The sequence below is a fragment of the Epinephelus fuscoguttatus genome, linkage group LG19 (assembly GCF_011397635.1).
Source record: "Epinephelus fuscoguttatus linkage group LG19, E.fuscoguttatus.final_Chr_v1".
NCBI classification, from domain to species: Eukaryota; Metazoa; Chordata; class Actinopteri; order Perciformes; family Serranidae; genus Epinephelus; species Epinephelus fuscoguttatus.
Genome location: NC_064770.1, coordinates 28,437,796 through 28,461,193, shown reverse-complemented (window position 1 = coordinate 28,461,193; position 23,398 = coordinate 28,437,796). Strand labels below are relative to the sequence as shown.

The window sequence follows — 23,398 nt, the reverse complement described above, 5'->3', positions numbered from 1 at the left end:
TCCTTTGCATGTGCCACAGGAGCAGGATGTGCTTAATATGGGCATCTGTCTGTTAACCTCCACCCACCTTTTCTCTTCTCCTTCTAAAGGAAGTAACACACACTGGGGGATGGGTGAGACTGGAGCCGAGCACAGAGAGACAGTTATAGGCAGGCTTTCTTCACTGGTGCAGACAACCAGATCAGTGGAGTGGTGTTCATTCCTGGTGTGGGAAAGACTATTAATAGACAGAAATATCTTTCACAGTAGACTTTTCCTGCGTCAGGGTTTGCATATAAATCAAATACACTGTGGCTAAAGTATTTTTACTATCTGGATTGATTAAACAGCAGTCTTTTGGTCAATTTTTGGTTTGGTTTCAGTGACAGAATCCCCTTTAGGTGGGTTAGATGTAATAAATCAAAAGTTAATGTGAAAATAATCCCTGATAGATTGCACTTATTGATACTTTAACCATCAGTAGGTGCAACTGCAATACCTTATTGAGCTTTGACTGTTAAAGGAACAGCCAAACACATTTGTCAGAGTCTGGATCGATTGGATCTGTGCAGCCCTACGAAGGCTAAATGCAGTAACTACCTATTGGTTTTATCTTGTGACAAAATGTCCTAGTTCAATCTTGTTCTGTTTCAGTGAAAATAGGGTGCAGTAACAACAAATTCCACCAAAATCCCAAAGCAAACTGCAGTAAATGGTGTAACTGAACTCTGCTTTTGATTGTTTGAGATTTTGGGTTCTACTGGGCCGAGGAAAACCACAGGAAGCGTATTACAGCAAATGGTGAACATAAGATTGAAGAGGATGTCCACATCAAAGTGGAGCATTGTTAACTTTTTCTAAGATGGGACTTATACAAACTGAATGATGCAAGAAATGAAAAGTTTTCCTCGTACTAACGCAGCTGTTACATCTCATGCAGAGGTGCAGCAACTACAGTTTTAGTGCATTTTTGCAGTCAATCACTGATCATGGTTTTAGGTGTACAAATTGCTTTATGAGAACCTATCTAATAAGTGCATTACCGCTTTTCTACCTGTAACACGTGGCTGGACAGCTAAAAAACTTTGCAACTTTTCAGTGGTCAGCCTTTGCAGGACAGTACGGCCTATATCCAGTGCAAAGTCAGGTGCATGCTTGGCTGAGCTCTGGAAAAATACTGGGAGGTGCAGGGAGCTGCCGAAGTCCAAAGTCCAAAGCTGGCTGCATGTGATGACCTACTTACGTAATCTAAAATCTATAGAGATTAGTTTTAAATGCAGGGTGAAGTTATCTTCTAAAATGAATTGGCTGAAAAAATATAGCCAAAGAAATAACAGATAAGCTAGAAACTGCTATGATACATATTTTATTCATTCATTCATTTCAATCACTGTAAGGGGCACAGTGGTGCTCCGGTTACTCCGGCTTCCTCCCACCATCCACAGGTTAATTAGTGATTCTAACTTGCCTGTAGGTGTGAATGTGAGTGTGAATGGTTGCCTGTCTCTATGTGTGTATGTGTCTAAGTTGTGAAAAAGCCCTTGTCCTTCTTCAATTGTAATATAGGCTCATTTTTTTAAAGGTGGTGTACATGTTAGGAAGAAATTAAATTCATAATCCTCAACATTCAGACGACTTAATTTTTACTACTACCAGCATTTATTTGCACTTTTCCTGTCAATATTTAACATTTAATATCTTAAAATTATTTTTGATACTTAAGTACAGTAAATATCAGATACTTTAAGACAGTCAATGCCATACTTGTGTTTTGCAATATCATTGAGCTGGTGCTATCCATTAGTCAAACACGTTCAGAATAGACCCATGACCCAACTTTTGGACCGCGACCCACCAGTTGGGAAGTAATGTTCTAATAGATGACTTTAACTTGTACCAAAGTCATTTTCTGTGATTATAACTGTACTCAAGTATGGCTTTTGGGTACTTTATGCCACACTGGTTGTGGTAGTTGGAGAGACTAGTGTTTCCTGAGGTGATACGCAGTGTGAAATGTTTGCTGCTGATATCCTGTATAGGTGTATTTGAATGTTTTTCTTGTGGGTGCAAAATTGTGTGATAAAATAACACTTTACCACAATTAACCTCTATATCTGTTTGTGTAATGATGTAATAAGCAGCTCCTGTTTACTGTCTCTGTGGTAGCATGTGAGCATTGCAGTTATTTGGGGCTTGTTTGGGTGCCTGTGGGTCATTCCTTTGTTCTCTCAGCATACTTTAAGTTTCATTTGTCTTTTTTATTTGCATGTGAGCAGTTAAATATGCTGCTGCACAGCCACAGTTGTCCAACCAGTTGTTGCAGGGCTGTTTTGAAACAGTACACCGTGTATGAGCCCGATGGGCGGGGCTGTCATATGACGCTAAGTGAGTGACGTCAGCGAGGTGATAAGTACTTGCCCTGCACCCAGTCTGTATTGTGTCTGTGGGTGAAGTCTGAGGAGAACCACTAAATCTACAAACCTTAACCAGTGTTTGTCCGGGACTCATTTCCAAAACAAGCCGTGACATGGAGGTCAGCGCAGAGGCCAAGAGGATCATGGTGGTGGCTTTGGGGAAACTGTACAGCTCCCGCACCCAGAGAGGGGGTCTCCGTCTTCACCGAAGCCTCCTGCTGACTCTGGTGATGAAATCCGCCCGGGACATGTACCATGCGGCCCAGGCGACGGCGGAGAGTGTTGCCCCGGTGTGTGAACAGCAGCCCACCATGGAGGTGACCACGGAGCCTGCAGGTGCTCAAATGGAGCTCCAGGGTGCCACCGAAACACCTCGGACTTTACCCGGAGAGGAGGTCGCGGCCTCCCCCACAGAGCTCCGCCACGACGCGGACAACAAGGAGAACATGTCCCCGACTGGCCCGACACAGCAGTCCAGGAAGAGACGGGGCAAAGCGGCTGTGGAGCCGGACTTCCTCCCGTGCAAGAAAGCAAAACTTGAGCAACAGCATCTCATTGTAAATACAGTTTTGCTGGACTATGTGAACTGCAGCAGTGAGCTGGGAGCCCCCCCTGCCCCCATGCCTCTACACAGAGCCATTGCAGCGTGTTGAAAACCTGCGCGGATTAAAGGCTATAAACTTTTCGACACGTCCTGGGAGCCTGAACGCACCGTCAGAGGGCCTCTTACCGGGAAAATCGGAACAAGGTGTCCTGGAGCGTGACTCTGAACAAGCCCGGACTTGTCACAGGAATCACGGAAGTTGATGTGTAGTAGTCCCGGTGACTTTTGGCCTAGTTATTGGCCACAGCTCGCAGGAAGGACCGGCTTCAGCTGGCCAGAGGCGGAACTAAAGAGACTGGTTGATCTGAATGAGCTGCCTTCATGAACTCTCACAGCTCAGAATACATTTTACAAGTGTGGGGACCAGAGATGACACAATGTTGGAGATATGTTGATAATATCAAATGTAAAACATTCAATGACAACTACCTCAGTATTTATTAAACTTTTTTTTGTACTTAAAATGAATTTGGAGTGACGTGTCATTTATCTGTGTCAAAAGCTTCAGAAGCATGATAGTAAGAAGGGTTAGATGTGGTATGTGTGGGTGTGTGTGAGTACAACAGGAAACTGGTTTTGAGTGTGAGAAGAAGTTTGCTCTCCTTCCCCCACAACTTCACATCCCCCACACTGATTTGCAGAACAAAAGCAGGAACAATTCAGGAGATGGCAGTCAAAGGAGTGAGGGGGAGGTCGTAAACCCATTGACTGGCCACACAGGGAACAATCAGGATCCCCTGGCTCTGCAAGAAGAGTTTTAACTGTGGCCTGAACACTGTAATGATAGTAGTCATTGGTTCAGGGTGCTAAAGGTTATGTAAAGAATCAATTATTTGTAGAGTGGAGTTGCTAAATGACAGTGTGAGGAATTATCAGTAATTCCTTACAGTAAACTGAGATAGGAAGATAAGGGTGTTACAAAGTTCAACACTTTTAACACCAGCAGCTGGAGATGGATTTTGCAAATTTAACATCCTTCAAAGTCACAGAGTAGAAGTCAAAGTAAAATATTACATACATGCATACAGAATCAAATGAAATCTAGCTTTCATTTATTATATTAAATTAGGTAGCTGCAAGTTTTGGAATGTGATGCCCCTATAGACGGAGTGGGCGCAACAGGGATTCACCGGTGTTGGGGGAGGGGGGGTCAGGCAGGAAAACAGAGGAAGGAATGTGGGGGGAAGTGCCTGTGTGAGCCCCATGAGGCCCTGACGGTGCTGCTTATTCTTCCGGCTGAAACCGGAGCACCCTGTCTGTGTACACAGAGCTGGGAGGGGTGGCCGGAACAGTCTGGACATGCCTGTGAAAACACACACACACTCGTTCACCTTCTCATGTTAGTCCTTTTCTGATTACTCACACACTTTCATTACTCCTTTTCTCTTTCTCTCGCACGCGAGCTCATTGTGAAGGAGTATGCTGACACATCCGAGTGCTCCAGGCATACATGTCACTGTCTGGTGGATGTTTCTTGCGGATGTGGTATTCTTTAAACATCAAGCATCAGAAATATAAGAGGTGAATCCACTTGGAGCAGCTGAGGTAATTTGGATCACTTTCCCTCATCAGCTCTTTAGGTTGTTAACTTAAGGCACAGTCTGCAACTCTAATACACTTTTTGTCAGATTCATCAAATATTATTTTGCAAAATAAATCCATGTTCATGCACAGCTCTGTAAATAGGAAACAAGGTGGCTCAGACTGAGCTACAAACACTATGCTGGCTACCCTCCTTCATGTCCTCATCCACTAGGCATGGAGCCACGCCAGTGTCAATAGCAATGGATGGATAGCACTGATGGAAGGGGCGTGTTTGTTTGGGTGTTGAGTTCAAATATCATAAATCTTTCTCCAGAATTGTAGACTTTAAAACTAAAATAATAAATGTTCTGTATTATCAGTGGATCTAAAGAGAATTATTACCCGACTCTGCAGCTCCTCTCATGTCATCATTGATTGTGAAAAACCCACAGTACGGTATCTTCCCAGCACCAAAAGACAGACAGACAAAATCCCCTTTTACGCTGCCTGTACAAGGCGGTAATGTTGCACCATTGTACCTTGCCATTCGGTATAAAGATACCAACATGGAATCGGAGGACAGAGTTGTTCCTCCTTTAAGCCGGCCGAAGTAACAGAGCCTTTTGACATCTGTGTAAAAAATGAGAGTTGGCAGGACCCGATGAGCATGACGTTTTGACCAGTGGTTCTCAACCAGGGGCACGGGGATCCCCAGGGGCCCTTGAGGGAGTTCCAGGGGATGTCCCGAGACATGGGGAAAAGTTCATTTTTCACTACTTTACTCACTGCACACATAAGCCCAGTGACTATTCTGATACAGGTTTCACTTCCTCCACAGTTATCTCCTTGGCTGTAGAATTCTGGTCTTCATCACATCCAACAACCAAATTCTTTCCAGACAGAAGTCCCTGAATTGAAATCTTATCAAATTTGAATCTGTGACCTAATGTGTTGCAATTAAGGGGGCTTGATATGAAAAAGGTTGACAACCTGTGGTTTTGACGACGTGTTATGTGTGCAATCTGCCACCGGGTGATTTAAAAAGCTACTACTAGCAGTTAGCAGCCAACTTAAAGAAGACCAGCAACAAAAATGTCTGCAAATTAAGAACACAATAGCCCTTTTGACACAGAGATTGTGCTATACAGCCACTACAGCCACCCTTCTGTATGCCTTCTTTGCATTTTTACACAGAACCAAATGATGGCAGCATCATTCTGCTCCAGTGTGTGATCATACACTGCATCATGGCTTTGTGGAATCAAAAGAGGTGTGACGGGTGTGACATGTCACACACGTCAGCCTCTAGTGTATCAAGTATCATACACTGCGGCAGCACTTTCTTAACAACAACAGCATTAATGTGTCAATAATATGTCCCTGTTATATGGCAGCTGATCACGTCCTCTACTCGAGGATAAGAAGCTCCCAGGCTTCATTGTTTTCCCAATTTTCAGACATTTACAGCCGCAGTTCTTCTTTGAATTAGCCCCTAACTGCTAACAGCTACTTTTTAAAACTCCCGCAGTGGGTTGCACTTATAACATGTCGTCAAAATGTCACATCTGCGCTGCACATGATCCTGTCCTATCGTCTATCCTGTTATACTGACATTGTTTCAGCACTGTCACTACCTCCCATGGCGGACTAAAGGCGAAACCACTCTGTCCCCACATTATGCGACTGTACCTTACATACAGCACGCTGAGGCGGATATGATGGCTTCAAATTCCCGCCTTGAACAGGCAGTGTAAAAGTGGAGTTGCAGAGGATGGGATCAACGGCCATATGGAAGGGACGGTATCTGATTATTATGGCCATGTTAATGCCATTGTTATTGTTTTGAAAGTGTTGCCCGACATGAACAATACACGTCACACTAGAGGCCGATGCTGTTGTCTTACATGTCACGCTTCTTTTGCTTCTGGAATACAGGCATGCTACGTTAAATCACACACTATTATACCGGTATTGTTTGTGTAAAAAAGCAAAGGTAGCATAATGAAGGTCTTCGCTGCAGCAGGGATATAGGGCTAAAGTTACATGCTAGTTTGTGAACACAGTAGAGCATGTTAGAGCCATAGAGTCAGATATCAGGAGCTGCTGAAAGGCCTAAACAGAGCTAAAATGTTGGACTTCCACCACAACTTTAAAGGGTGACAATATATCACTGTTGTATTTACAGCTTGTTCTACTGCCCTAAAGTGGCCCCAAACTCAAACTGATGCAGCTTTAAAGGTACCCTGTGGAGTTATTTGTGAGTGAGCCCTGTTTTTGTTTATTGAGAAACAAGGAAGCAAGCAAAGCAAGCAGAGACAGTGAAGACAGCAGGTGAGTAAACAGAGATGTAAACAATGCACGTCATAAAAAAGGAAAAAAACAAAACAAAACTGAATTTGCAGATGTTTTTGTGGCGAAGGAAATGCATTCCTCACCTTTGTCAGACCTTAAGGATTCATACAATGCATCTTGGTGAGTAACACTGTATGTAAACATCACTTGTTTACAATAAAGTCACACAGTCATACACGCCCACAACACACATCCTCTCAGTTATAAAGACTGAAGCAGTAATGCTGGCAAAAAAATGAGGCAAAGCGGTGTGCATTCTCTCTGGTTTTTATTCTTTAGGAAGAGTTCTGTTTGGAATTACAAAATGCACTGGTAGAAATAGCGGTGAGACAGTTCGAGAGTGCGACAGATAAGAGTGTGAGAGAGACAGAGTTAGAGAGAGAGAAAAAAGAGGGAGTGAGTGAGAGATCAAAGGTTCCACAGCCAGTTTGAATGAGTACATCATCAGATTTGGCTCGCTCCTGCACCCCCTGACCCCCCACAAAAAGTAGAAGGGAGAATACACCATCTTCTGAACTGTACTTTCTTTTCTTTGTATATATATATATATATTTTTTAAAACAGTTCTTTTTTTTTTTTTGTGGTGTTCCTGAACATGGTCGTGTTGTGCCTCAACCCCATGTAACAGAAGAAAACAAACTCTCACCAAAGTCTCTTTTGTGTTTTTTATTCTTTAAACATTTTTTTTTTTGTAATTTTTAACCTTTTTTGTTCTCAAAAATAGAAGGAAAAAAGGAAACGTTGCTTTTTAAAAACATCTATCTATTTATATATCTTTTTTTTTTTTTTTTTATCTTTTTTAATTTCCTCTGAATTCATTAATCTGCTTTTTCTTTTATGTCCTGAAGATGACTGTTAACCCACGGTGTGGCATGCACATAGCACATGCATTTCTGGAACTAGATATTTTTTCCTTTTTTTAAAATCTTTTGTACTTAAAAAAAACTCTTTTTTTTCTCAGTAGCGGCTTTACATTGCTTTTTGAAGACTTTGTGTGGTTAATCAGCGTGTTAGTGGATTTCACTGCAGCATAGACACAAAGATGGATGGTGAATGTTTGGGGGGTTTGCATGTTTCATTCAGGGGGTTACTGACATCACACATACACACACACACAGACATACACACGAAGATTGTTTCAATGATTTGACTAAAACATTTCAAAGATTTCAAAAGGATTCCTGGAAACAAAGAATAATAACGCAAAGCAAGCACAAAACAAAACACCAAAAACTGACCTGAAACACACTCATCCATGTACACATACACACACACACACACACACACACACACACAGAGGCAAAACCCCCACTTACACGCACACACCACAACCAGGAGCTACATACTTAGTGTGCTTTCTGATTTTAAGTGTAGTGATGTGAAAAAATACTTGTCTGTGACATTCCACTGAGGTTGGAAAGACACTAATAGGCAGTTTTTTTTCTTTTCTATTTTTTCGGTGCATTCTCTGGTCAACATGTGATAGGCCTCCAGGTTAAAAAACGCAGGTCAAATAAACAAAACAATAACAATAATGTTGGGGCTGACAGTGGTGTGCGTTAGTGACAAGTGTTAGTTTGAGGCACACAGAGAAAACACACGGATAGAAATAAAAGATATACAGGAGTGATACACACAGAACAGAGATGGTTTCTGGGACCGTGACGAGGCCCAGGCATCTTTTCTCCAACCCATCTGAGCTGTACGCCTGTGTTTACGCAGATGACGTGGTCTACAAGTGAGAGAATGAGCTACTCTCCGTGTGTGATAAACAACTCTGAATCAAAAGTGAAGTCAAAGGAGAGGTACAAAAACTACAGGGACACTGTTTGTCACACAGCGCCACCGGAAGGTCACAAGCGGTGGTGGAGCTCTGCTTTAGCATCTGCAGGAGAGAAGACACATCCAAATAAATGCAGCAGTCTGTGGGGAACTGCTGAATTTGACTGATTATTTTTGCAGGGGCTCACAATCAAATTCACCCACTGTCTATGCTGACAGAGAGTGACAAGAAAGACAGACGTATCGAGTGTTTTGGGAAATCTCTGACTGATGTTTGCGCTCCTGCAGACTCATTCTCCCACAGTGCAACTGTGGGGTTAGAGCTCCACCTCAGGGTTGGAAAAATGATTAGCCGAGCTCAAAATAAAACACACAGAACAGAACATCAGACCAAATATGGAGAATCTGTCTCATTATCACGATCGTCATGATCATTAGGAGTTATTATATTATCTGTTTATCCATCATTACCGTCAATAACAAAGAAAACAAAGATGAAGAGTTTCTCTCCTTTTGCTGCCTTTCTATTGGTCTCTTTCTCTCGGATCTCTCTGTTTTAACCCCAAACCCTGGAAGACTTTGAGATGTTAATGATCCGTCCGACTTGTAAACCAATATCGACATCTCTTATCCTCTTTACCCTGCTTCACGGTATATTCACCCAAAAAGTGACTTCCGCAAAAAAACGTGCAATTCCAGCTGTATCAGTGGCAGGCATCTGGCACAGAACGTACACACAAACAAGCAAAAAGTAATCATTTTCCTTTTAGATATACATACAGTCTCTCTCCAATCTCTCTTCTATCACTTTGATTTTAGTGTAGATGAAGGTACAGAGAGAGGAATGTCACACAGAGGAGAGAGAGAGAAACAGAAAGGCATTCTTACTGAAAAAAGAGAGAAACCCTACAGACCACAACAGAAAGGACCAAGTAAAATTTCCCCCCACATACAGTAGATTCTCATTGTTGCTATTATTATTATTTTTTGTATCATTCATGCAGGATTCCACAGGGTGTACAACTCCGCAAGTCTAAAAAACGAAGCTGTGTGGGGTGCAACAGAAGATTCAAGCTTCAATGTTTTGAAGAAGTAGAAGAGAAGGAGGAAGAAGAAGCAGGAATAGAAGAAGAAATACTGCAGAAAACAGTTACTGGTTTGCTTTTTTTTTTGTTTCTGAAACCCATCTCCACATTTTTTTTTTGTTTTTCTTCCTTCGTAGGTTGCGGGTTGAGGTTGGTCTAATTGTTTCTGGGAGGAGGGTGTTCTCCAAGGACGACGGTAAATGTCCCCATCACACCCGTCCCGTCCTCTAGATTTTGACCAAGGGACTCGTCAACCTCGTGCAGTGCTCCCCAACTCTCCCACCCACTTGGCCTCCTCACCTCATACAGGTGGAGGGCTCATTGTCAAGATTTGTTCTTATTTAAAAACACAGATGATAAAACTCATCAATATTCAACTGGTGGCTGGGAGGGTTGGATTTGATTCTTTTTGCTGCTAACTTAACTGAAGTTAGCTTTGAGAAGCCAAAAAAAAAAAAAAAAAAAAAGGTCGTTCTTTTGTCTCTGACTGTAAAGTGTCTTTTGTCGAGTCGCAACTCTTGACATCTTGTAAGTGGCTGTAGCTCGTTGCCAGAGGCATAATTTAAGACACACAAAGACTAGTGTCCGTCACCCCTCCTGCTTGCATCCTTATAAACTGCAATTTGAGGTTGGTCTTATTTGGCATCAAGATATGAATGCAACAACAATGCAAGCAGAACGTGGAGGTGGTTTCCTCTTACACCACTTGTTTCTCCAGATCCTGCCTCAGCATTCTTGTTCCACCCCTTCATCCTGACACCTATCCCTTCATCTAGCCTACCATCACTGGGACATGCCAAGCAGTGGAGGAGAGGAAAAAATTGAACAGGCAAGAAAGAAAGAATCATGGTTTCCCTTGGCAGTCAGAGCTCCGGCTCAGAGCTTCCTATCTCCATCTTTCCGTCCATCTATCAATTCTGTTTCCTCCTTATGCCCCTCCCCCATCCCCAGAGGCTAGCACCAGTCGTCGTCCTCCGTCTCGCTGTAGGGTTCATGCAGGCCCTTGCGGGGACCTCTAGGATGCCCGGCTGGAGGGGGGACCTTGTGAGGCCCAGTATGTGGGGGTCCATGAAGATGTGTGGAAGGTGAAGAAGAGCGGTAGCCATTGGGCAGGCGGCGCTGGGCGGCAGGCTGCATCTGGCCCTGTACAGGTCCAGTCAGGGCGGTAGTGGGAGGGGGTGCATGGCCGGTAGTCCTAGGTGAGGTGCGACTGGGCTGTGGGTGGGGGGGAGGATGAGGATGGGGGTTGTTTACAGGGTGCTGCTGGGGTGGAGGGAGGGGGTGGGGGTTATGTGGCTGTTGTTGTGGGGGAGGTGGCAGTGGGTGGTTGGCCAGAGAATGGGGGTGGGGGTTGCCACCCTGCATGGGGTTCTGCTCATAGGCAGGTGGTTCATGGTGGGGCTCATAGTCTTGGTAGTCCTGGTTGTAGAAGCAGCCATCCCCTTCAATGGAGCCACCTCCTCCACCTGTGTCCCCCCAGCGGGATGGGGGATGATGACCCTGGCGGGACGGGCCGTGGTGGGCCAGGGGGAGGCCAGCGGGGGGAGGGCCCTGGCCTTGGGGAGGCTCAGGAGAGAAGCGGCGTGGGGCAGGGGCTGGGGGTCGGCCTTGTGGCCCCCCAGGTGGTGTGGGCATGGACTTACGGACCACAGGGGAGTAGGTAACATGGGGCCGAGGTGTTGCGGGGGTCTGAGGCAACTGTCGACGGCCTCGACGTGGCGTACTGGTCCCCGAGGTTGAGGGGACGGGACTTCCGCTGACCGAACTACTGCCCTACACGAAAAGTGAAATAAAGCAAATAAAAAGAACGAACCACAAATTCAACGACAGAACATGTAGAGTAAAGAGGATGGGAAAGATAGAGTATAAAACAAATAGAGAGACGGAGAGAAAGAATGCAAGATAGAGAGGCAGAGAGAGTCCAGATAGACAAGCAAGAAAAGATAAGAACAAGAACCACAGCAACAATAAGAATAAAAGCACCAGTCATAATGTGCGTGCAGTGGAGGAGAGAAGGGCAGAAATGAAAGGCATCAAAAAGTAACAGAGCAGAGGATGTGGACAAAAAAGATGGGATTCCAAACAGCACCATACAGAGAAAAGCAACATGTCACGCAGAGGAAAGAAACAAAAGACGACAGGAGAAAAGAAGGGTAAAGGGTTGATTTCCGGAGCAACAAATGTGGCACAGGGTAAATATGGTGACTAAACATACATAAAATGTGTTTGGTTTTAAATCATTGTTAGTGAGCAGTGTGACATGTGTGCAACATGTCAAGTTATAAAAAGTTATTTTTTTATAACACCAAGGCAAAAGTTCAAATGAGAGGAGACAATTCTCCCTCAATACGTCTTCCTTTGCAAGACAACTTATAACATAAAGATTCAGTAGAAAAGGCTGAATAGGAGCATCGCAGAAGTTTGTCAGCAAAGGTAGAACATAGATACTTTTTGTTTCCTATTTTAATAGGAAATGTCATAGGTTGTGTGTTTGGGAAAAGGATGCCATAAAAGGAAAGGTGGGGGGTGGGTGGGTGGGGGTGGGGGGTGGGGGGGGACGTGAGGGAACAGTGGCAGTCTATAAACATTTAGGCAGGGCAGGGAGAGCAGTCAGGTACTCAAATATACATTCTTTATGCATATTTGTGGGGTTGTTGGAACAGTGAAAACAGTGACTTCATTTAACAAACAAGTACTTGTATTCACACGATTAAACCCACAAAGAAGAATATGTTTGTGTGCATGTAGTCAGACATATATACAAATGTACATGAAGGGCCCGTGCTATTGTTGCCACAACTTTGTGTTGTTAAAGCCACACTTCACCCACAAAATGACCATTCGTATCAATAACTCAACCCTTGATATGTTGAATTCATGTAGCAAACTTTCTTCTGGCAAGCCTCTGGTGAACGGAGAATCCAAAAAGTGAGAAAATTCTTGTTGAATTGTAGCAAAAGAGGAGCAAAGAATTTTCTCAGATCCAGATTCTTCTTTCACCAGGGAGACATGCAAGGAAGACACAATTTTGTTCTCAAATTCAATGTAACATGGGGTGAAAAATTGATATGCAAATGGTAATTTCATGGGTGAAGTATTCCTCTGAAGGACAACAACATGTCTTGGCCTCTAATTTGAGGGCAGCAGGAAAAAGTAGAGTAGTCCTATCGTAACTCATGATGTTTCAGTGTCCTATCCAGAGGTCCCTCAGATAACTAGAGGAGATCTGTTTGCCAGTAGGCAATGTGCTCATCAATGTTCTCCATCAGAGGAACTTAGTACAGTCTTTCTTTATCGACAGAAAAGACCACCTAGGCATTGTTGGTGGATTCAACCAGGCAACCACTGTCACACTAGAGGCCCTATATTTTTCAGCGTAACACTGAAAATGTGGTCATACCACTGCTTTTGTTCAAACTTAACACCACATGCACACAAGTACCCAGGAGCCCACCTGTCTGTGCGTGAGGCACTCGCGACCCTCGCTGGGCGATCGCGACCAGCGCCGGTCCCTTTCTCTCTCCCTCTCCCGCTCATGCTCTCTGTCGCGGGAGTGCCTGTGTCCGTACTCGCCCCCTCGATCTGCTACATAGCGCTCCTTGTCCACGGAGCCGTGGTGGTGGTGGTGATGGTGGTGGTGCTTGCGGTCTTTGGATCGGCCGCGGTCTCTGTCACGATCCTTGTCTTTGGACGTGAGGTCGCCTGACTGGGTGGTTGTGCTCAGGTCTGTGCCCAGGCCTGGTGGTGGAGTTTAATGGAGTGGTTATTGGGGTGTGGTGAAAACATTAAAGACTGCTATGACATTAGATAACGATTCATCATCACCTTGTATCCACCTTTAAAATAATCAGAACACAAAACCTTTTTAAACCTATTTACTTGTGTTAATACAGCACTTGTCAAACCATCAGGTGTTTCCTCCATGTGCCTTTGTTAGTGTGTGTATGTGATCTTTCCCACCTGTGTCAGCCTCCGTGTAGCGACAGAGGGACCTCTCAGACGCCCGATGACTCCGGTCTTTTCGCCGGTGTCCATGTCTGGAAGTTCTCCCCTCCTCAGGCACACGCTCCATGTTGTAGTCGTCCACCCCTCCTTTGTCTCTGTGGCCCCGCCCAGACCTGCTGTGGCCCAGCGACGAGGCCGAGCGTTTCATAGGACTGCTGTCATTGATGGTCTGAGAGAGAAAGTGAGAGACCACCGAAGAAAGAGGGGAGAGAGAGGGAGAGATGCAGGGAGAGGTGTTTCCTTTGATTGTTGAGTTGGTGTTGTCTGTGAGCTATGGATTAATATAAGAGACACTGTGTATGTGTGTGTGTGTAGGAATGCATGTGTGTGAATAGCGTCTGTTTCTTGAACTCAAAGCCCACCCGCCTTCCTCCCACATCATACACTCCCACATTAGTAGTAATGGTCCAATCATGCTACTTCAAAAATATAAACACTGTATACAGATTATAGGGCAGGGGTCGGCAAGAAGCAGCCCATGGGCTAAATTCGACTCTCCATCATAATTAGTTAGCCTCAATTAAACATATCAGCAAATGATCTTAATTACCCATCTAATATTCAAAATCCTCCTCCCCCATTCTGCACCAGACTGCTGAACAAGATTTAAAGGCATAGTTCAGATCTTCTGAACTGGGGTTGTATGAGGCACTTATCCATAGTCAGTGTATTAGCTACAGTAGATGGCGGTCGTCATGCCCCCAGTTTGGAGAAACAGGCAGGAGTCCCACCATTAAAGCTAAGCAACGTACTGCTGTGGACAGGACTGGCAGTAAAACATATTTAAGCCACCTAAAAAAATCATTATCAGTTAAAGTGTAAGCTTCATTTAGACTTCTTTTCCGCTTTACCTCGGCCTTTCTGGCAGGGAGGCTGTTGACAACTTCAGTTCCCAATCTATGCTCTCGTCAACGCTACTAGAGTCCTTTGACAAAACAGTAATTTTGGCTTGCCAAACACGGGAGCTGCTGCTCTTGTCATGTCTTGTCAGTTGTTGTTTTCTCATTTCAGTTCTGCATTTCCTGTTTTATTTTGTCTACTCTCCTCTTGTTTCAGATTACTTCCTGTCAAGTTTCCCTCCAGTGTGATTACTTGCCCCGCCCTAATGTGTTGCACCTGTGTCTCATTGTCTTCCCTCTCCTCATGTATTTAGTCTGTGTGCTCCTTCCTCTCAGTGCAAGTTCGTCTCAGTAGTGTTCCAGCCTTTTGTTTTCTAGTGTCAGGTTCCCAGTGTTTTGACTTTTGCCATTTTTGGACTTCGACTCTGCCTTGCCCTTTTTAGTAACTTGTTCACCTTTACCTGCCGTCTTCATTAAAGACTGTGTGTTTTTGAAAAGCCCTTGAGTCGTGCGTTTGGGTATACTCCTTGTGTGAATACCTTGTCAGTTCTACCACTGCCTTAATCACTTAGTTTGTTTGCGTAACTGTGTGACTTTGGTGAATCTGAACTAACCCTTTAAAATGCCAAAGTCCCACAGTCATGCAAACCAACTGATCACAACAGTGGTAGACCAGCAGCTCCTGTGTTAAGCAATGTTAAATTAGTGTTTTTTTCCCAATGGAGTCTGGTATAGCGGTGTCAGTTTCCCGTTGAAAAGCGCTGGTGCGGCAACGTAAAGCGGTGACAATATTTTAAATACAGTGTACACTCAAACTGATAATGATTTTTTTACGTGGGATTTTTAAAACATGTTTTGTTAGCAGCAGCACATTGCTTAGCTTTAGTGTCGCTACTCCTGCCTACCTCTCAAAACTGGGTGTGTGCTGACTGACATCTACTGTAGGTAATACACTGCCTGTGGATAAGTACCTCATATAACCCCACTTAAAATGATCACAACTATCCCTGTTAATGTGAAGATCTACTGGTGCTGAAATGAAGCCTAATAAAATTACCAAATATCTATCAGGTGGCTAATAAAACAACTTTTAATTCATGATCTCCACTGCGCCTGTGCTAGCCCCCAAACTGCTCAGAAAAACTGACTCAGGGCTGAAACTAATTGTCGACCCCTGATACAGAGGAATTATAAAGTATAAAACAAAAAAAGAATAACAAGAAATAAAGTAAAAGAGATGATGGCAAACAGCCATGCCTTCCATGCGTCTGTTACTTGCTTTGTGAAAGAAAAAAGGAGATAGAAATGTCAGTACGACTTGCATCAGTCTTCCATCATCACCACCCATAAATGGCACATTCCAGGCTGCACAAAAACTCCTCTATTTCTGCTCTGGATCAGCGTGCTGTCCTCCAGCCATGCAGTAGGTACATAGGGGTTGTCCTGAGTCCTCTACCCACATGAGAACTTCCTTCTGCAGTGCTGAGGCCTCATGCACTGAGGTGGGACAGCAGGACAGAGCCTATGGTGCCACAAGTTGCTGACCTGGGCATGTAAACCGTATCAGGCTACTTCAGTGCTAGATCCTTTCAGCAGCTAAGCTGGCCAGTTTTCCAGTTGTTGTGTATTAGACCAATCAGCTGACAGGTTGGCAGTTGGCAGATGCATATAAAGGTTTATCTGGCCTCATAGGAGTAGCACTGAGAATCCCCAAAATATATCCATTCACACACACATATATACCAATCCTCTTTCTGTCTCTCATCATTACTCACACACACTTAAACACACTCCCACTTAAACGCATTTCCTGCATGCAGGTGTGAATGGAGACTCTGACACAGATGGGGAAACACTGACAACATCGAAATGGACGAGCACACAGGCATGAGGACATAAAGCAACAAAGCACTAGCAGCAGCTGAGAGAGAGAGAGAGAGAGAGAGAGACAGAGGCCACGAGACAGTGTGGCTTGACTGTTGATAATGACAGGGGACGTGCAGAGTTCAGCCCAACTCCAAACCCCATTTGTTAGGTGCATGAAGTAGCCAAGGATGCTGGAATCAGTTTGGAAGCTGGGCTGGCATCAGATTGGTTCATGCCAAAAAAGGGCTGTCCCACTAAATTTGAAAGAAAACCCCTGCCATGTTAAAGACACAACATGGAGACGTGAAAAAATGAGGAAAGAAGAAGTTCGGAGAGTGTGTGAGAGTGAGAGGGAGAGAGAAAAGAGAAAGAGAGACGAGACAGGGAAGACAGGGTACATACACTGAGGTTACTGCCACGTTGTCTCCCTTTCCTCCGCTGCTGTATGAGCACAGAGAAGACACACACACACACACACACACACACAGAGCCACAAATACACCAAAGGTGTGGTCACACATGGAGCATACACACAGAACCAAGAAGGGGAAAGTGAAGTAAGGGAGAGAGGGATGGATAGATACGCAATGGAAGAGAAAAGAGGTACAGTGGAGTACAAGTAAAAACCAAAGAGTGTTAGGTGGAGGTTCAACCCAAAAAGAGATGGGGTGCCACAGTGGAGAGAGGAAAGACAGACAGAGAAGGAGGGACAGAGAAAGAGAGTCTGATTAGACACTGAAGCAGCAGTGAAGGTGGAGGAGAAACACTTACCACAGAGACTGGGGGTGGTTGGAGCCAAAATAGGGTTATATATATAGACAAGTTCACCATGAAAATGCTCAACCAACTGCAACACGGTCACAACAGCGATGACGACAATCAGCAAAATACACACACAAATGGATATGCATACACACAAACACACCCACACTCAAACGGCGGATAACAAAGTGACAGAAACAGTGTGAATTTCAGGGCACAGAGAACAGTGAGAGCACAGAAAAACTGCTGTACACACACACACACACACACATATACACGACACACAAACAAATGTAACACACACACATCTGTAAAACGCAATATCATGCTGGTTCCAGTCCTGGATGAAAAAAAAAGCCCCCAAAATTCAAAAAGAGTTCAGCACAAGCAAAACCTTTAACAGGAAGGAAGAGACAGTTTAGTAGAAAAACAACAAGAAAAGATAAATAAAGAGGGGGATATAATAGTGGGCAGAGAAGTGTGTAAACTGTATGTATGTGTGCACATTTGTATTTATAAATATGTTGTGCGCATATGACAACCAGAGCACTCACCAGGATATGAAACAATATAAAACGGATGAGTGTGTTCAATGGAAACGGGACAACCACAATCAAAAACCTCCATGCAGGTGGCAGAATGAGAGGAAGAGAGGACAACAACAGGAGAGGAAGAAAAAAAAAGGAGCAGAAGGTCCCACTTTGCCTTGCTGTGGTCCTTTTGAATTCATGTTGGGAGCTCAACATTTCAGCAAAACATTTCCATGTTTTAGCCAGAAATATTGCCACGATAGCATATCTTGTTTGATGGTAGTCACATTACTGGTGGTTCCTAGTACCTAAACATGTAACCTTTGTACCCCAGTGTTCGAGGACTATTGTCATTTAGCAGAAGTCCCTTTTGACCCTGTGCCAAACTTTCTCCAACATGGATTCGAGTAACCACAGCAATAAATCTTACGCAACAAGTCAGACCTTTGAGAATGTGATCTTTTCAAACAGAGGAGATGAGGAACAGAGACGATGGGGGAAATAGAAAGAGAGTGGAAAGGTGAGAATGCTGCTCACTTGGTTGTCGCCTGGGAGGCGGGGCATGGAAGCGGCCCTGCCATGGCCTTCCATTGGTGGAAAGTGCTCAGTATCCGAGTAACCATCCTGCCCCATCTCTCTCATCTCTACCGTCTGAAAACAGAGCAGGAGAGCAGGAGATGCTGTGACGGCTGCCATGAAAACTGACAGGGAGTAGGGGGATAGGTGGGAAAGTTTGTTATCCAAAGAAAGCAGAGAATTGAGGGTCTCAGAGAGGTAAAAATAGTCAGTGGGAGAATTTGGTGAGTGTGTGAGTGTGAGGAGGGACTTTGTCTTTTTTTTTTGTTTCTTTTTTTAGTTTTAAATCGTGCGATGAATGAGGAAAAAAAGGAGTGTTTGGATCTTAAGATCGTGAGTATACTCCAAATAAAATCAAACCCAATGTTCGCAAAGGCTGCTCTCAAAAATGGAGCATCAAGCAAATGTAAAGATTCTTTGTTGAATGGTATCGACGCCAGATGGAGGAGCTCATGAGTTGCAGCAGGGAGGGAACCCATGTGCAGCCCAAAGGGCATGTGAAGAACACAACTGATCCCATGACAGTGTTGGCCAGGTGCAGAAACTGATACATCGTACGCAGCAAACTTCAGCTGGTTGGTTTGCACACATTGTAGTTATCAAATCTAGATCCAGCATGTCATTTTGGTGACAACAAGGCAAATGTTCCAGTGCAAATATGTCAAATTCTATTTTGTTTGGAGTATACCTGGAAAACTGGAGATGAATCTGGCAGCTGGGGCTATTGGCTTGGCCTTGTCTTGCTTGGCCATACTTCGGTTTTTAACAGAGGCTTGGCACTTCTTTGTTTTCTCAGACCCTATTTTCCCACGTCCTTGTGTCTAAGTGACTAATGGGAACAACTATATTTGAAAGTAGTTCAGTATTGAGCAAGACCGGTCGATTCCTGCCGGCAATTGAGCGTTGTCGATTCACATCCACTAAAAGTGTTTGATTTTGCCACTGACAGGCTCAGATTGTTATTCTCAGTGTCTGAGAACATTATGGAAATGAACCTGAAAGAGACAGACCATTTTGTTTAACCAGAAACAGACCTGAAAGCATATTTTCACATCTAGCTAGGTGAATTTATTTCAACTAAATCGCAGTTGAGGATTGTTGGAAGAGTAGAAAGATGATCCAAGATGGCTTTTTTGAGTTTTATTTTATCTCTGTTGACTTTGAATGAGGTGTGTTTTTACAATGATAAAATTACAGTTTATTTAAATGGAGTCTGGTGGGTTTGCTTCTGGTTAAAAAAAGGACCTTACTTTTTAAAAAAGAGGTCAACCTCTGTAGGGACCCTTCCCATAATGTCAAACACAAACAATCTGAGCCTGTCAATGGCAAAACAAGCACTTTTAGTGGACATAAATTAACAGTGCTCAGTTGCCCACACAGATGACATTGGCTGCAGCAGTCTCACACAATACTGGACTAATTTCAGTAATTGTTGTTCTGATTAGTCACTTAGACACAAAAAAAAGGGAAAACAGAGTCCAGTGCCTGCTCTTTCATTTCACTATTTCAGCATTCAATATTTAAAAACAATGCATAATAAACTCTAAATTATGTAATGCCAGAAAAACTCTAAACCACTCGCAGCTGCTGCTTGCTGCTCAATGACTCCGTCTGTCATCACATTATTTGTATCTTAGTATTTGGGTGGTGTTTTGAAGGCATTTGTCATCTAATGTCTCCAGTTGTTAATGTTGCTATATGATTTGCCTCATCTAACTGCAGGTTGTCATTCAAACTTGTTTGAATGAAGCCGACAGCCACTCTCTTCTATCCGACTCCTGAGTTTAAACTTCTCCAGACCTCTGTTGATTGATATGGAGAAGTGGCTATGTTATGGGGCTGACTGATACAGAGACCTGTCAGGCCCTCCAGGAGGTCTACAAGCAGAGAGGTTTAACAGCATGATGACAGAGACATGAATCACTCTGAAAACAGAGCCAAGATAGACTCTGAATGAAATGTGGAGAACGTACGGCGAAGGATAAGTTCAGTAAGATAGAAAACACTGTGTGAAGAGACAGGTTTGAGAATGGGACTAATCAAAGAAAGGTTAACGCCATGTCAATGCTAACTGAAAAAGTCAAGGCAAGAGAGATCACAGAAGATGGAAATGACCTACTGAGTAGAAACAATATAGGCAACAAGGCAGTAAAGATGGGACAGCATGAGCTCTGAGCTTTTCTATTTTGTGACAAAGTGGCTTCAGAATACACAGTATGCCATCTACTGACAAGAGTACCCCCAACCATAAGCATAAGTTAACGTTGCTATTACTGACTGGACTGGAGAGGAGCGTAACAACATTAAACAAGAAGCAAATCAATGCCCTGACTAACAATAGGCTGGTGTATTCCTACTTTTGATGGACAGTCCACCCCAAATCAAAAATACATTTCTTCCCAGTGTAGTATTATTTGCTCCACTAGATTGTTTTGGCGTGAGTTGCCGGGTGCAGAGATGTCTGCCTTCTCTCAAACATTATGAAACTGGATGGCATTCAGCTTAAAGCGGAAAAAAATACATTTCAAAAAGTCAACAGCATTGTCTGTTTCCAGAAAACATGACCCCATAAACAGACTTTGTTGTGAGCAGTTTCATGTAGGAACTATTTTCTCTTTACCAAAAACAACACCTGCGAAACGTATCACTGCGTGGAAGGACATGTGCCTCTATTCACAGACAAAAAGCTTGATGTAAACATTAATGGCGTCCTCCGTGGCTAAGCTGTAACGTTAGCTAGCTCAGTGGTGCTACGTATACATTTATAAAAATAACTAGATACCGGGTGACAAGATGGCGTCTATTTATTCCAATAGAGTTGCCTGGTGCATACGCCAAAAAAAGTTTCTAGCTTCCAGGTTTACATCCGCGCTATGCATCCCACTGAATACACGTAGTAGTGTCTCTCCCACGGGCCCTGCTTGCGAGTTCCCAGAGACTTTATATTGTGATGATGTCACAGATTTTTAAATCACTTCTCTCAGCTCAAAGAAAGTTTTGCAAACATAGATCAAAAATTCATAATACGAAGAGTCATAACTGACCTTGTTTGGGGTGCAAGGTGTCCTGTCAACACTTTTACAGACGTCTCTTTTATAATGGTGAGTCTATGGGGAGTTTTTTTTTTTTTTTTGCTGCAATACCGCAAGTAGCCACTGGGGAAATTGGCTGCAAGGCTGAGCAGCATTCCTGACCTGGTGCAAGGTTAACTAGCAGCAGATGCATGTTTCCTCCTGTGCAGTGATGCGTTTGGCAGGTGTGGTTTATAAGAAAGAAAATGGTTCCTACATGAAACTGCTCACAACATGGTCTGATGATTATTCTAAGTTACTGTGTCATGATTTCTGGAAAGAGGCATTGCTGCTGAGTTTTTCAAATGATATATTTTGGCACTTTGAGCAACACAAGCTGGCATCCAGTTATTTCAGGCATTCGGCAGCTCACACCAAAACAATTTAGACTGATAAATAGTGTAGCATTTTTGATTTTGGGATGAACTGTCTCTTTAACCTCAGTTATAATGAAGGGGAACACAAACCTGATGCCCTTACGTCTTCATCTCATTCATGTAACACACAGAGGTTGTAATTACTGCTTCCAATGGAGATGGAGTAGCAATCCGTGACTGCATGGAGTTCATTTTACCATTTAACTGTCCTCAATTGTTCTTTGGGAGTTCATTTGGTAGCAATGACATGAAAGTAAAAACAAATGTTAAATGGACTGAGTGTTTGAGTTCCTGTCCACACAAACCTGGTGTGTGACAAAGATGTATTTCATGTGTATTGTGTGTGTGCTGTTAGGTGTGTGGTCCTGGGTGTGTGTTTGTATGAGCTTTCTACCTGAGAGTTGGTCATGCTTCCCAGGCCATCCTCAGGGTGTCCCTCAGGGCTCCAGCTGCCGACCTTCTGGGACATCTCCTGAGCACGAGCTGTCACCCATGATTGGCTCTCCGGGACCCCCCCCTCCACCGGCCTATGATACACACAAATACGCCGACACAGACGCATCTTCCTTTACTGATCTGCTTTCAACAAACCACCACCTGTAAAGTAAAACACGACGATCGCATCCAACTCACAGGCTGTTGACCGTCTCCGTTGTCTCAGGTGGAGGGAGGGCGTTGTTAAGTCCCGGACCCCCATCCTGGGCGGGGGAAGGTGGCTCCACGCGCTGAAACAGTAATGGCGTTCGATTCTGTGTGAGATATACAACATGGCCGTCGCCAGCTATCAGGCAGACTGACAGGGAAATGGAGGGAGAAGGGGCAGAGCAGGAAAAGAGGGGCATGTACAGAGGGGACTGTCAGCCAGGCAGAAGAGGTAATGGAAGAGGAATAAATGGGAGGGAGGGACTCTTGAGCAACTCATGTCCAGCAGCTAGCAGGAGAAAGAGATGGGTGGACTCAGGGGCACTTTGAGACCTGGCAACCCTTTGAGGCGTCCAGGTGCAGGACTCTAACCTTAAAGTGCTTTATAGAGTCCAATAAGGAAGTGGAATTCACCCACTCAGTCTGGAGCTCAGGGCAGGATCATAGGGAATGATAGACAATCATTCTGGGTTTCATCTGATGATCACTTGTCATCTGATGACGGATATAAATACTTGAATGCTGAGGAAAATACATTTCCAGAAACACAGAAGAAAATGTTTTCACAGCAGGGGACGTCAAATATGAACTAATATAAAGGGGAGGAATAAAGGAAGGGCCTCGTTCAAAGGAGGGATGGAGGACATCATGGCAGATAAACACTGCAACAATCCTGTGGAGGGGAACATACAGCAGGTGAAATGCATGACGGACAATGCCACATTCATTGTCATTCATATACTGATCATTCACTTAAGAAGTTTCAACAGTACCTATCAACCTTTTGCAATTTCAAACAATTCTATACTTACACGTGCAAGTGAGATGAAAAAAATAAAACGTTGTCAACTTTCATATTCAAAATTGTAACTGTTTTGCTGCCTCCACCTTTATTCAAATCCAAACTGGAGCAAAACCTCCATCTATGAGTGCACTAATTACAATATAATACACAACATGTAAAGCGCCCTTCATACTTTCACATTGTTG

The 23,398-nt window shown here is 43.9% G+C and overlaps 2 protein-coding genes across 21 annotated transcripts in view; one reads left to right on the top strand and one right to left on the bottom strand.

The window, feature by feature from the left end:
• The first annotated feature begins 2,403 nt into the window (after window positions 1-2,403).
• Window positions 2,404-3,465, top strand: ier2a (immediate early response 2a). The gene has a single exon (XM_049562220.1). It carries the CDS (start codon window positions 2,507-2,509, stop codon window positions 3,044-3,046), a length of 540 nt encoding a protein of 179 aa, XP_049418177.1. The 5' UTR covers window positions 2,404-2,506; the 3' UTR covers window positions 3,047-3,465.
• Window positions 3,466-10,186: 6,721 nt separating this feature from the next.
• The window catches only part of cacna1aa (calcium channel, voltage-dependent, P/Q type, alpha 1A subunit, a), a 96,600-nt gene continuing 83,388 nt past the window's right edge, over window positions 10,187-23,398 (bottom strand). For 13 of the 20 annotated variants that reach the window (XM_049562339.1, XM_049562342.1, XM_049562343.1 and 10 more), the window contains 7 exons: window positions 22,400-22,515; window positions 22,161-22,293; window positions 18,280-18,393; window positions 16,853-16,891; window positions 13,701-13,914; window positions 13,195-13,478; window positions 10,187-11,513 (listed from right to left, as the gene is read on the bottom strand). In XM_049562339.1, coding sequence (XP_049418296.1) covers window positions 10,695-11,513; window positions 13,195-13,478; window positions 13,701-13,914; window positions 16,853-16,891; window positions 18,280-18,393; window positions 22,161-22,293; window positions 22,400-22,515 — 1,719 coding nt within the window. In that variant the 3' untranslated portion in view covers window positions 10,187-10,694. The remainder of the gene's footprint in view (window positions 11,514-13,194; window positions 13,479-13,700; window positions 13,915-16,852; window positions 16,892-18,279; window positions 18,394-22,160; window positions 22,294-22,399; window positions 22,516-23,398) is intronic. The other 7 variants (XM_049562354.1, XM_049562355.1, XM_049562358.1 and 4 more) reach the window with 5 other exon arrangements.